Raw genomic sequence first — 12,833 nt, 5'->3', positions numbered from 1 at the left:
AGCTGAGCTTTTTTGTCATGAGACTGCATGCCCATCTCTAGTAAAAATCTGCACTAGCACAGGTGACCCTCTGTTTCATAGCTGCTAGGACAGCATCATTACTAGAGAAAATGTTTCCCAATGCAGTCCATCTTTTATCAACGCAAATAGAAGAAATCAATAGGTGCCAAATCTGAACTATAAAGTGGGTTTGGAAGGACAGTCCAGCCAAGATTGCAAATAAGCTCTCTGGTCTTCAAACTGGTGTGCAGCCTGGTGTTGCTATGTTTCAAGAGAAAGGTTGCCTTCTCTGGTCAGACTCAGGAAATGTGAGCCTTCAGCTTAATAACTGTTCCAGTATAGCGATCTGATTTGATAGCTTCTCTGGATTTGTGGAAATCTAGATGGATCACTCATTTCCTATCCTAAATGTCAGTGCACATCCCTTTGCCCAGCTGGGGCTGCATCTTGGACTTTTTCTTCAAGGGGGAATTCACACTGCTACTCCATGGTCTGCTGTTTTGACTCTGGCTTGTAGTGGTGACACTACATCTCACATGTCTCATAACTGGTAATAATTCAATAAAGAACTGTCACCTTCAACCTCATATTGGTTCAGTAGGTCCTGACAAACTTGCATATGGTGTTCTTTCTGTTCCTATGTGAGCATCTATGGGATGCACATGTTGCAAGCTTTGCAATATTCTAGCATTGCCACAATCATTTCCAGTGCATTGAAATTGATGTTCAGTTCCATCCAAAGTTCCCTATTTGTAATCCAACAATTTGCATGGATGAGCTGATTGAGGCATTCTTCATCTTGTGTGTGACAGCTGTGCATGGCCATCTGGAACATGGCTTGTCTTTCATATCACTGGAAACTCACCACCCACAGCCTTATTGTGCTTGCATCCACTGTTTGGTCTCCATAAATGTTGAATGAAGAAATAATGTGTATGAAATGTACAGAGAGGGGAGGGTATTTGCATGGTAAGACCACTTTGAAGTGAGTCCTGTTACATGTTTTGCTAATTTCAATATGGAAATATATGTGAAAATATGCAGCATGGGAATTAACAGCAGGAAACAGTAAATGATCAAGGCTTTTTGTGAAGGCAAGGCAAACCTTTCTGAGAAAGAATAAGCTACCTGTTCTACTCTGTAGCCTTACCCTTTGTTAAAAGCTACTCAGCTGCTAGTATTCCTGGACTCAGCTTTTCTCTGGCACCCTCCTTCCATTTGGAGATGCCAGAAGACCCACTTGATCAGGAATTAAGAATTGTGGGAACTCATCCCATGTTTCTTGGCTCTGCTTAACTTCCTAGCAAGGAGCGCAGAATCTTTGAGGGCTTAGAGATTCACGGGTGTCACTAAGTATTTTAGCCCTCTGTATCTAAGGAAGAGAACCTGGAAACCAGCAGGCCTTGTCTGGCCCAAAGACGTAGTCACTGACATCCTGGATTCCTTAGCTTTGAAGCCTGACCTTGGGCTAGAGAAACCTGAGAGAAATAAGGTCATTGTTTTGTGTCTGGAAACATCTAGTTCCAGTATTTGCACCAAGAACAAGGCAAATAGCTTGTCAAATCTGAGATGAACATGAAATCTTTTGTTTTCAATGACCTGTCGGCTTCTGTTGAATATTTGTGCTAATAAGCCTGTTATAAACCTACTTACGTTGAACTGGAGTCCACAAATCAGAATACTATTCAGACTAGTTTATAAATATGCTTAATAACTAAAAGATATGGGAAGAATTTTATGTTAAAATTTCACTTCATGAGATTTTTCAAGGCATAGTAACATAGTGGTTTTACATGGCTAAGTCCTCAGAAGAATGAGATAGCTTTGTCCTTATAAACACTGATTGGAGCTGTGTCTAAATATCTGTAAAAATGTTGTCCTGGACTCTGTTAATGGTGCCATTAAAAGGTTAAGTGAATATCCCCATGCTCCTGAACTAGACAAAAGGCTTGAGGCTGTATGTGGGTACATTAATTCTTATGGCTATTACAGAGGAGATTTTCAGTTATTTGTTCACTAACATCCATGTACTATGGCTCACCTTCATGCTTCATTTCAGTACTGCCACAGCTTTCCTTCTGTGTCTTTTTCCAAACTGCAGTCCTGTGCCTGTTCTCATGCCAAGAATTAATGCAATTCCGTCCTTTGCTGCATATTTACTGCTGACTGCATTATGCTGCTGTTAGACTGTAGCTATACTAGAACTGAAATAGGAGTCTGGATTGCAAGCCTGCTTTGTAAAAGCCTTCTCCTTTCCTTTGTCTTGTCTTCCCTATCTGTCTTTCTGTCTTTGCAATCCTTCTGATCAGGGAGCACCAGAAAGTGAAACTTCATTCAGACCTGCAGTGCTGTATAAAGGAAGGTACAGGAGAGATCTTACTGCCTGTAGATAAAATTATCTTATGTCTAAGGAAGTGGCTTGAGGCAGAGAAATACTTAACTATTGTTTAACTGAGGTTTTCTCTTTCCAAGAACAAATAGTCTCAAAAAACAGACAAGATTCCTTACGCTTTTCAGAAAAACTCAAATGAACACTCCTCCTTGTATGAACCTTTGTAAAATATGCTCTCTTGTCTCACTACATGCAGGTTCAACTGTCATTGATATTTATCCGCTAATGCACATGATGCAAGATACAAAACAGGTCCCAAAAACACATGAGAAAAGCATAAATGTTCTGGCTTATAACAGGGCTTTTAACCAAATCCTCACTGTCTGCTCTGAGTCAATACTGAAGGTGAGTGTAAGTTGTCCTTTAAGCTGAAAAAGTCTCAGATTTTCTTATTGCAGATGAGCTATTGGGCGGTTACTTAAGCAACTGGTGTTTATTATTTAAACAGTTAGCTTTGCGACCATTTTTGTGCTCAAATTCTTCAGGGAAGTGATAGCCATGATAAATCAGCTATATTGGATTGAACAGCGTTAATTTTATTAGAAAACTACTTCTCTGACTTGTCTGGTGCTTGCAGTACAGCAAGGTTTCAGAAGTGCCAATTTTGGTTGTGCTTTTATTTCCTTTGGCCATATTTTGGTACACTTCACCTGATCGAGAATGGATAATACAGCAATAATAGTAAAAGTCTATTGTCTATTTAGTAGCTGCAAAGGACAATTTTAAATGCCACATCAAATATGTATCCAAACAATTTATGCAAACTTAATTGCATGCTATTCTTTCATCCAGAAGGCATGTCTCATGAACATTGCTTAAAGTATAGTAAATGCTGGAGTCCCAGACAGCTCAGTGGGGTATAAAAAACATACTTCAGATGCACTGTGGATTGGTATGAAACATGAATAACGTCACTTTGTGAAGAAGGTAAAATGTAAAAAGGTATAAATATACAAAAGGGTTCTTTAATTAAAATTGTATTTCAGATATAAGGATTCTTTAAGAAAAATTGAGAGTTTTTATGGTGCACTCAGTGTGACCAAAACACAGAACCTGATTTTTTTTATCCTCCTATTATTCCTTTTTTTTCTGAATCTGTTTCTGTTTGACTAGCAGATCTGGAGCCAATTTGCTGACCTTCTGCAGATATCCTTTTATTTTTCAGTTTCTTAGAACATGTTGTTCTGAGCCTTCAGGATTTCAGTCATACAGTGAAAGAGAAGTGTTGAATATAACAGCCATTTAACAAGAAAAATAAAGTGATGGAGATGTCTCTCATTTGTTACTTTTTATCACTGCTAACAGCTGAAATGCTATTTTAAATATTAAATCTGTGTATTAATTTTACTATTTGCATTTGAACCACTAAAAGTAATCACTAAACAAATTTCAGAAAACCCATAGACAAATACAGTGAATCATTATAGGTGTAATTAACAGTGTGATACTGGTTGTCACAAGTGCTAAGGACCTACAGTTTTCATTAATTACTAGTGAAGTTAAGTGGCAAGATCTATAGGGTGATATAGCTACTGTTATTGAGACAGATGGTAATACATACCATTTTTTTTGGCAGACGGCTTGTTTGTGTAAATTGTCTATATTTTACTCTCAATGAGTTATTTCTCATTGTAAACCTCCAACTTCTTTAGATCATGATGGCTACAACATTACAATTACAAGATAGTTTTTGGCATCTGTTGCTGAAGAACATCAGATCCACATAGTGCTTAGGACATGAGTGGCTACTTCACAAATCCAGTTGAATCTGGAGAAATTGCAGTAGGATCTCAGTAAAAGAACATGACTGTGTGCTATTGAGTCTGCTGAAATAAGAGAATTTTTTTCATGGGGAGTTTAAATATGCTCTTGGAAGTATTCATCTTTATACAATTATGCTAGGAAAAAAATGTATGAGGAATTTTAGAGGATGTACAACAAATGATCAATTTTTTTTTTTAAGGTGTGGGACCTAGAAACAGGATATCAAATATACCAGATTGAAGATGCACATGGGCTGAATATTGAAGTGACCTGTGCAGCAATTGAAATAAATGGTTTCTATCTTGCTTCTGGAGCTTGTGATGGTAAACCAACTAAATAGTTCCCATATTTTTATTATGTTTATGTGAAATGGCATATAAGCAATCAGAACTCTTTGTCTTGAACCACTTTGTCTCAGTGATAGAATGAATTTTGGCTTTCAACCAAGGTGGGAGGAAGTATTCCCACAAAGAAATAGAGGGTTGTTGTTGTGTTTTTTTTTTTTCCCTGGTTAGGTTTTATTTGTGTGATTCATAGAAAGGAGATTTTTGAATGCTGGGGCTCCGTTACTTTGCTTGCCTATGACTTTGTGGAAAAAAAAAAAAAATGCCTGCAAAGCTCTTGATCTGAAAAGATGTCTCCTCATCTCTGGACCTAGATCTCTATAGCACTATGAGTGAATGGCTCCAAATGGAGAATGGTAGTTTTTTTTTTTTGATTTTATAATGTCTCAGCTCAATTTTGTAATGAACAACAGAATATGTGTGTATGTTTCCTGACTTTTTCCCATGTTGTTTACAGTGCATCAGTTGTACAGAATGTGACAGGATTACTCAGTATATTCACGTATTTGATGCTACACCAAATTCTGCTGCAACTTTAATAATTTTGTAATCTGTGAACATTGAAGAACAGTTCTTCCCAAATTCAGATGTTCAAGTATATACCTGAATTATTGAAATATATGAGCTATATGAAGGCTGCCTCACATAAAAAGAAAATGCCCTTTTTTCCACACAGAATACTGAATAATGTTTAGAATTTTATACTTTGCAACATAGAATGAACTCTTTATGGATCTTAAAAGCATGACTGTAGGTGAATGCTATCAAGTCCTACAAAACTGGATTCATAAATAATAGCTGTCTGTCATGGTTTTGCCTGGTTTCCTTGACAAGGCAAGATATTATGACGTGTAATACGGATGAAAAGCCATGAAACCATGACACTGCTTCACTTAGGATAATACTCTAGCTTCTTCTTCCCACTATCCTGTGGGACAAGTCCAAAAAATGTGTTGCTCTGCTCCTTGCTGTATATCAAAGCCTGAGGTGGTCTTCCTGACTGCCATTCTGTTTGCTCTCTGATGACACTAATCCAGAAACAGCAATGAACTGGGCTGTGGCCTTTCAACCTGGGCTGCAGCCTAAAATGGGCATAGAAGGGATGAAATAACAGAGGGGTTAATGGTGAAGGTGATTTTTGGTATATTTTTTCTCCCTAAGCTTGCTTTCTCAATAAACATATACACAGTTACAGCTTCTTGAAGATGATTGACTTAGCTCTGCATCTTCAATTAGATTTTCTTGTTTCTTCTCCTTTCCCTGTCCTCATTCAAATTCCTGAGTTTCAAGCACAAGCAATGTTGAAAGTTCATTCCCTTTTGTGTATGTTTCTTATTCCTGTCTAGGAACAGTGAAAATTTGGAATTTTGGCAGTGGACAGGAAGTTAAAGCCTTGCCTTTGACCCAACATAGCAAAAATGAACACTGCCTGTTGAAGTTGGTCTATCTGAAGGCTAGTGAGAGTCAACATGTTCTTCTTGTTTTGGAACAGAGTGGGAAAATGAAAATCATTCAGGTTTTTTAACATAATTACATGTATATGTGTATATATATATATATACCTATGAATACATTCTAATTATTATTATTTCTTTCATTAGCTACTAATTTTCAAGTAAAATAAGACTTTCTCATTAATCAGTAGATGAACTTATAGAAATTATCAAGAAGTAACTCTCTCTCTCTGTAAGTCATCAAGTTAGCTTTCTTTCTTTTTAAGTTCATTAGTCCATTGCTTTTTGTGTTTTCAGCATTCTGATAATTTCTTCTCGTGTACTCACTATAATGGAAAATGAATATTTTGTGTTTGTAATTGAGGCCTTTTGATTCAATTTACTAATAGACTGTAACAGTTATCAAGATAATCTGTGTTTGCTGGAGGACCAGATCTTTTTTAACTTGTGTGTACATGTTACTGATTAATGTAAATGTGAATACTCAAATAAGTGAAGTCATTCACGGTTGCTGAATCTGATTCTTCACCTGAAAAACTGTTTCACTGCTCTTCTTCATCTTCATAAGATAACATTTGAGGCTGAGATCTGACTATCTGATGCAAAGGGACTACAATAACCTGAATCAGTGACAGAAAGTTTGCAGAGCAACACTGAGGTTTTATCATGTGCTGGAATTCTGTAACTCTCAATCCTGTTAACCATTCATTTTTAAACAAGAGAATCAAGAATTTGTTTTGCAGCATAGGGTATTTGATACACATTGTTTAGCTGGCATATATGACACAACAAAAAGTTGAATAGAAACCAGGAGTCTCACAGTGAACAAAATTGGAACAGATTGAGTCATGGCTATGTGCAGAACACCTTGGAGACATTTACTCTTCATATCTTCCATAGACAAGTGCTCCCCTCCCAGTGCATCTAATGTGTATGAGCTGGCAGTTCACAAAGGGTCAGGCGGTACCACTTTATTCCTCAGGATAATGTTTGTGCTGGGAAGCAGCTGCCTAATGCCCTGATTACATTCCTTAGTGGTGATGCAGCAAGAAGTTTGTGTAAGTTCATTCTGGCTGCTCTGGAATTTTCACAACCAGTGCTCACTTACACAGTTCTAGCTGTTATAACTATACCCTTTGTGTTTTGTTTATTACTGGCTGTACCATTAACAACTGCTTTGCTTCACAAGTGGAAACTCAGTCATATTTCAATGTTTTACTACTGTGATGTAAGATACAGAATCGTAGAATGTCTGATCACTCTGCTGTGGGTAGTGCTGCCACTCACCAGATTGAGTTGCCCAGGGCCCCGCCTAGCCTGGCTACAACTACAGGGTTGGGGCATCCACAGCTTCTCTGGGAAACCTGTTCCAGTGCTTGACCACCCTCCAAGTAAAAAATTTCCTCTTAATATCTAGGTCACCCCTCCTTTAGTTTAAAGCCCCTTGCCCTGTCACTATGAGAGTATGTCTGTCCCTCCTGTTTGTAAATTCCCTTCAAGTGTTGGAAGAACTCAATGAGATCTTCTCAGAGCCTTCTTTTCTCCAAGCTAAAGAAGCTCAGCTACCTTAGCTTTTCTTCATAGGAGAGGTACTTCAATACTCTGACCATCCTTGTGGCCCCCCTCTGGACAAACTCCAAAGGAGGGACACAAGGATGGCATATGCATTAGCATACACAGTAATGTCTTTTAGGTGTGAAAGAGCTAGTGTACTTTTGGAAGGCTAGTTCAACTGCACAGGAAGAGCATAGAATATATACAAGTGAGAGAGGAAGCTGCTAAAATGAACTGATTCTTATCTGGACAATATCTTCTCTTTTCAAAGAGAAGCAGCTATTAGGCCATGCTGTTCTCAGACTTGTTTAGGCCTTTTGTCTGGGACAACAATCAGGGGTAGCCAACACTCTTCAACTGCTAAGACAGAGATTCAGATCCCTTCCAAGTTTGGTCGTTCAGTCCACTCTTCCAGAAGGTTGCTAGGCTCACTATGCCAAGGGAAGCATAGATTTAGCCAAGCCTGTGTTAGTCTCAAGGAAGGTATTTTTAAAACTTTCAGTACTTACAGATTATTTAAGTTAAAAGCTTTAAACTCCTATGCTGGTAAGTGATATATTACTTCTGATCCTCCTATTACTAAAAAACTGTTTTATTCAGAGTTTGCTTTTGATACAAAGCTGTACCTGAAATACTGCGGCGCACCAACTATTCTGCAGTGTTAGTACTTGAATTGCTGTATTATTCATGTAATGTAAACGTGCCCCTTGACTAACAGATTGGTGAAGAGTTTAATCTCTTCCATGTTTATGTGATTCTAAGTGATTATGTTATTCTTGTATATAGTTGCAGAACTACTTTTTCTGTAAAAATGCCTCAGTAATAATAAGAAATGCAGGTTATTATTATGAGAGTTTAAAGAGGCTCTAAACATGATGGCAAGATAAACTTGAGTAGCGCTCCAAAAACTGTTTGTTCCTTGGAAGAATCTACCATACTCTCTCACAGTTTTCACTCGTTCCCCATATTTTTCTTTTTTTTTCTTGTCAGTTGCAATTAATATTGTAGGACTTAATAAAATCTTAGTCATTGCTCTGTTCTGGAGCTTGAGACAACGGTGAGAACACGAGAAAACCTAAGAAGCTGATTTTAGTACCATTTTCCAAAACAGACAGAATTATTAAGGTTAAAAAAGAAACTGGTTACTGAAGAGAATTTGGAATAATTGGAAAAACTGTGAAGGTAATTTGCAGGAGCTCTAGGCATAGTGGGGAAGGACTGATAACTCAAAGCAATGGCTTAAGTATGGCTTGTTCTTCTCACAGAACTGAGATTACCATCAGCTTTGCTAATATGCTAGATATGAACTGAAGACTATCCATGTTAATAAAATAAGCATCTATAACGCAAGTTTCTTAACTTAGTTTAAATGGGAAATTAAACTGCATCTGCCAGATAAAGTTTGAAATGGTTTTTCTAATTAGGCACAGAAAGCAAGCTTGCTGATCATTTTCTTATGAGTAACAAAATATTTTCCTCCCTCTTTCTTTAATTTAATTATTTTAACAGGGTAATGAAATTCAAAGGTATTTAAAGGTTACGTGGGTGCTTCCTGAGGCAGTGTTGTTTCTACAAAGAAATCCAGTTGAATTTCTGTCACTGAATCCAGACACTTTAAAAAAACATGAATTTTTTCCTGATATCCAGCTGCCACCTGATACCAGTTCTCTAAGCAGTGATGCAGAGGTGAGAAACACTAAAGTTCCATTACAGAAGATTAGAAAGTGAAAGGTTTACTGTGCCCTTGAGGATCTCACGGTTTAACAACAGGATAAGAACCAGCTAAATATTCCAAACTTTCCAGTACACTGAAGTTCTGAATAAATCATGTAAGAGAGCTATTGTTTCTGAGATAGATCTGCTTAATAACTCATTGCACTATTGTTGCCATGGTTAAGGAGCTCTGAATATATGCTTCATACTCCTGTACAAAAAAAGAAGTTGAAGTCCTTGTATTAGGAATCTTCTAGAAATCAAATTTCTTTCAGTGCTATAGATACCCTGACCTTTAGTAATAGTGGCACATGAAAGTCAAGCTGAGTGCTAAAGTGGTATCTATTTGCATGTTTAACAAGCCCTGCAGCTGCAAACACATCCCTGATTCCTCCTATTTGTTCAGAGCATGTTTGCTGCATGCTCTGGTGTACAGGTACATACATCATAGAGGCATCCTGTTGTGGTGAATTCCCTAGTAAGGATTGAAAACGTTTTCCACAGTGCTGTCCTGTGGAAAGATCTTTATGTTCATATACTTAGAGTAGGCTCATTCATTCCTGTTTGGTTGATAAGAGGTCTCATATCTACACCACCACGTGTCTTGTTTGCCAACCTGGTCCACAACCTTCTCACTTTATTTTTGATCATCCTTTCCCTCCCCTGTCAGTCCTAATTTAAACCTCTCTTCAGTAGGTTTGTCAGCCTGTTGGCAAATATGTTTATGCTCCAGTTTGTCAGGTGCATCTTGATTCTTCTTCAAGTCTCAAAAACAGTTCCCTACTCATTAAAACAAATCTTTGTTGATAGAATCTGCATATCCAGTTTTTGACCAACCTCAATTCCTTCTCTGTCAAGTAAGATAAAAGAGAAAATCACCTGAACTGCTAAGCCTTTGACTGTCAGAGCTATGCAGTCAATTTTGATACAATCCACATCTCTCCTTATGGGATCATTTGTATCCACTGGGATATGCAGGGTGTACTAATCTGAAGGACAGGCAAGCCCCAGCAGCCTCTTCATAATATTCCAAATCCGAGCTCACACCAAGCAGAAAACCTTTCTGCATAGCAAGACGGGTTGGTAAATGGAGGCCTTCAGCCTCTGCAGGAGGGACTTTGCCATTGCTATCACTCCCTGCTTCCTTCTGGTGCTTCTGCCTAGCTCAAATACAGTAGTATTAGAATAACACTGAATATGCAGCTGTAGTATACGCTGTTGATTTACACATCATAGTAAGTTAGCAGTTAAAAGAAGTCATTCTTCAGTGTCCACACTGTTCCAACTAAAGTTATTTTTTTAATGTTCATTACAGGGATTTGTGCCTTCTGTGGAAATGAAGTGCTTTGATGTTTTAAAAGTAGAAGGACGTAGCTTGATAACTACAGGAAGTGAAAATGGTGCGATAATTTTGTGGGATTTTGAATCTGCTTCTGTCAGATACATGTAAGTCTTGCTTTTTTTTTTTTGAAGTTAGTAGAAGTAATTAAAAGAGTGACTTGTGAAAGGAATGAAGTAATCAAGAGTAGTGTTTTCACGTATCAGCACTGCCACTGAAGGAAACTTACTGAGCAAGTCACTGTCATTGGTTAGTGACTCCTGTGGAGCTGTAGAATTTCCTTATTTTTGAAGTTTTGTGTTTGAGAATATACTGGGAATATACTTGGAAATATGACCATTTCAGCTAATAATCACAGATATATTACATTCTTGCTGACTGATGTAATTTTGCTCTTTATTTTAACTTATTTCTTCATATTTCTTTTCGAAAGAAAGGCACCTAAAAAAAAAAAAAAGGTTGTCATTCATTCTCTTGCTATGACATAAGCAATTTTTGAGATGGTTTTTCACTTTCATATGAAAATTTCTGGCAGTGTAGGAATGGGCAAGCAGACTTGGTGTAGGCTCTTTTATGGCCCTTTCAAAGGATTGCATGGTCTTTATATTATTTATGTATATTGCATGGTCATTATCTTATGGTATTTCTGAGTACAAATGTTGAAGTAGATAGGCTCTTGAATCATCCCACTGTTCTTGTTTGGTTGGACTAACGATTAGTCAAAATATTTTTCTTACTAGCAAGGAGGTGACTTTCACAGGTGTGAACCTGAGCTCCAGCCATTCATTGAAAAGGGAAATAGAAATGTCCAATAGACCATGTTTCTGTACTTCAGATTGGAATTTAATTATATTATGATGTACTTTCAAAATGGAAATGCAGCTGTCCTTCAGTAAAAAGTTTCTTTAGGCTTGTTTTTGGGGAATGATGCAGCATTACCAAACTAATCATTAAAAATGAGGTAGACAGAAACAAGTCTGTCACAGTCCATTGAGCTGAGATTGAGGGATTAAGCAGGGATCTTGATGATTTTGAAAATGAAAAAGGTAGAACGGTGGAAAGGTATTCCATTCAAAAACCTGAAGATGATGAGCAGATATCTCTGCTTGCTTGAAAAGGGGGGAAGTGTCAAGAGAGAAAACTGAATTATTCAATAAATAGCAAGAAGAGAGACACAACCGGTGAAAGCTAAATAACTTTTTATTTTAGATAAAAGAAATTCATCTGGAGAGGATTGTTAAAGAACTGTTTTGGCTACAGCTATAATTTTTGTTATTTCAGTTTTCTGTATTATCCTCTGGTCTTTTTTTGACCTTTGTACTGTTCTAATAGCTATCTATTTGCAATTCAGTATTTTTCCCCGTGGCCTATATTGGTGGTATTGCCTGTCTTTGCACTTTCTGGTTTCGGATATCTTCTTAGTCTTACCTTCAAGTCTGATTAAAATACTCTCCTTTTGAAATATCTATCCTTACTTTTAGACATGTTACAGAAAGTGTGTGTTTGTTTGTTTTTGCCTACTCACTAGGCAGTAGCAGCTTTTTGATGAAAGGCGTTTGTGATTCAGATGGCTGGCTGCCCAGATAAGATGCCATACCAAGTATTTTTGAGTATCAGTAATCAATTTTGCCTAGTTCCAGCAAATACTGTAAATAGATCAGTAGTATTAATTTAAAACTTCTTGGTTAATTAGTGCAAGTTTTTTTGGAAGTTGAACTGAGGGGAAGAAACTATGTTTTGAATAAGCATGATCTGAAAACTTGTTTCATTTTCTTCACCTCAAAGGTACAAAAATTGATCAGGGGAAAATGCTCATTTCAATTTGAAATGCCTAGCTCAGATACTTGTGACAAAGAAGAAATAACCTTGTTTCACAAAGCTGCAACGTTGAAAATCCTCTTCACTCAGTAAGCCCCTGACTAAGGTACTCCTCAGTATGTTGGAGATACAGGCTCAATTCCTATTTCTATCTTGATGGTTTTAAACCCACAGCTTTCACAAGAGTTCTTTAACTATTATGTTACAAGATATTCTGCAGCACAGAGGAGAAAAAAAGAAAAAAAAAGGAAGTCTTTTTTTCTTATTTTGGAGCAATTCCAGTTTGCAAGACAAGAATGATTCATGAACCCAGGTCTACTCAATTATTTATTCACAGTGGAAACAGGAAAGGTAGAAAACCTGCCTTTACTTCATCAGGAATAAAAAGAAAAAAAAAATTGACAAAAATTACTTCAGTTTTCTCTAAAATTATCTCAACAAAATACTTGGCTGAA

The 12,833-nt window shown here is 37.2% G+C and overlaps 1 protein-coding gene across 1 annotated transcript in view; it reads left to right on the top strand.

Moving 5' to 3' along the window:
• WDR64 (WD repeat domain 64) overlaps positions 1–12,833 on the top strand; it is a gene marked incomplete at both ends in the record, with an annotated part of 62,012 nt that overhangs the window by 34,094 nt on the left and 15,085 nt on the right. Inside the window, 5 exons of the mRNA XM_079550757.1 lie at positions 2,589–2,737; positions 4,356–4,479; positions 5,847–6,016; positions 9,018–9,194; positions 10,537–10,667. Coding sequence (XP_079406883.1) covers positions 2,589–2,737; positions 4,356–4,479; positions 5,847–6,016; positions 9,018–9,194; positions 10,537–10,667 — 751 coding nt within the window. The remainder of the gene's footprint in view (positions 1–2,588; positions 2,738–4,355; positions 4,480–5,846; positions 6,017–9,017; positions 9,195–10,536; positions 10,668–12,833) is intronic.

This window comes from Tetrao urogallus (assembly GCF_951394365.1).
Source record: "Tetrao urogallus genome assembly, chromosome: 2".
Taxonomy (NCBI): domain Eukaryota; kingdom Metazoa; phylum Chordata; class Aves; order Galliformes; family Phasianidae; genus Tetrao; species Tetrao urogallus.
Note: the sequence above shows the minus strand (reverse complement) of the source record. Positions and strands in the feature narration are given on the sequence as shown.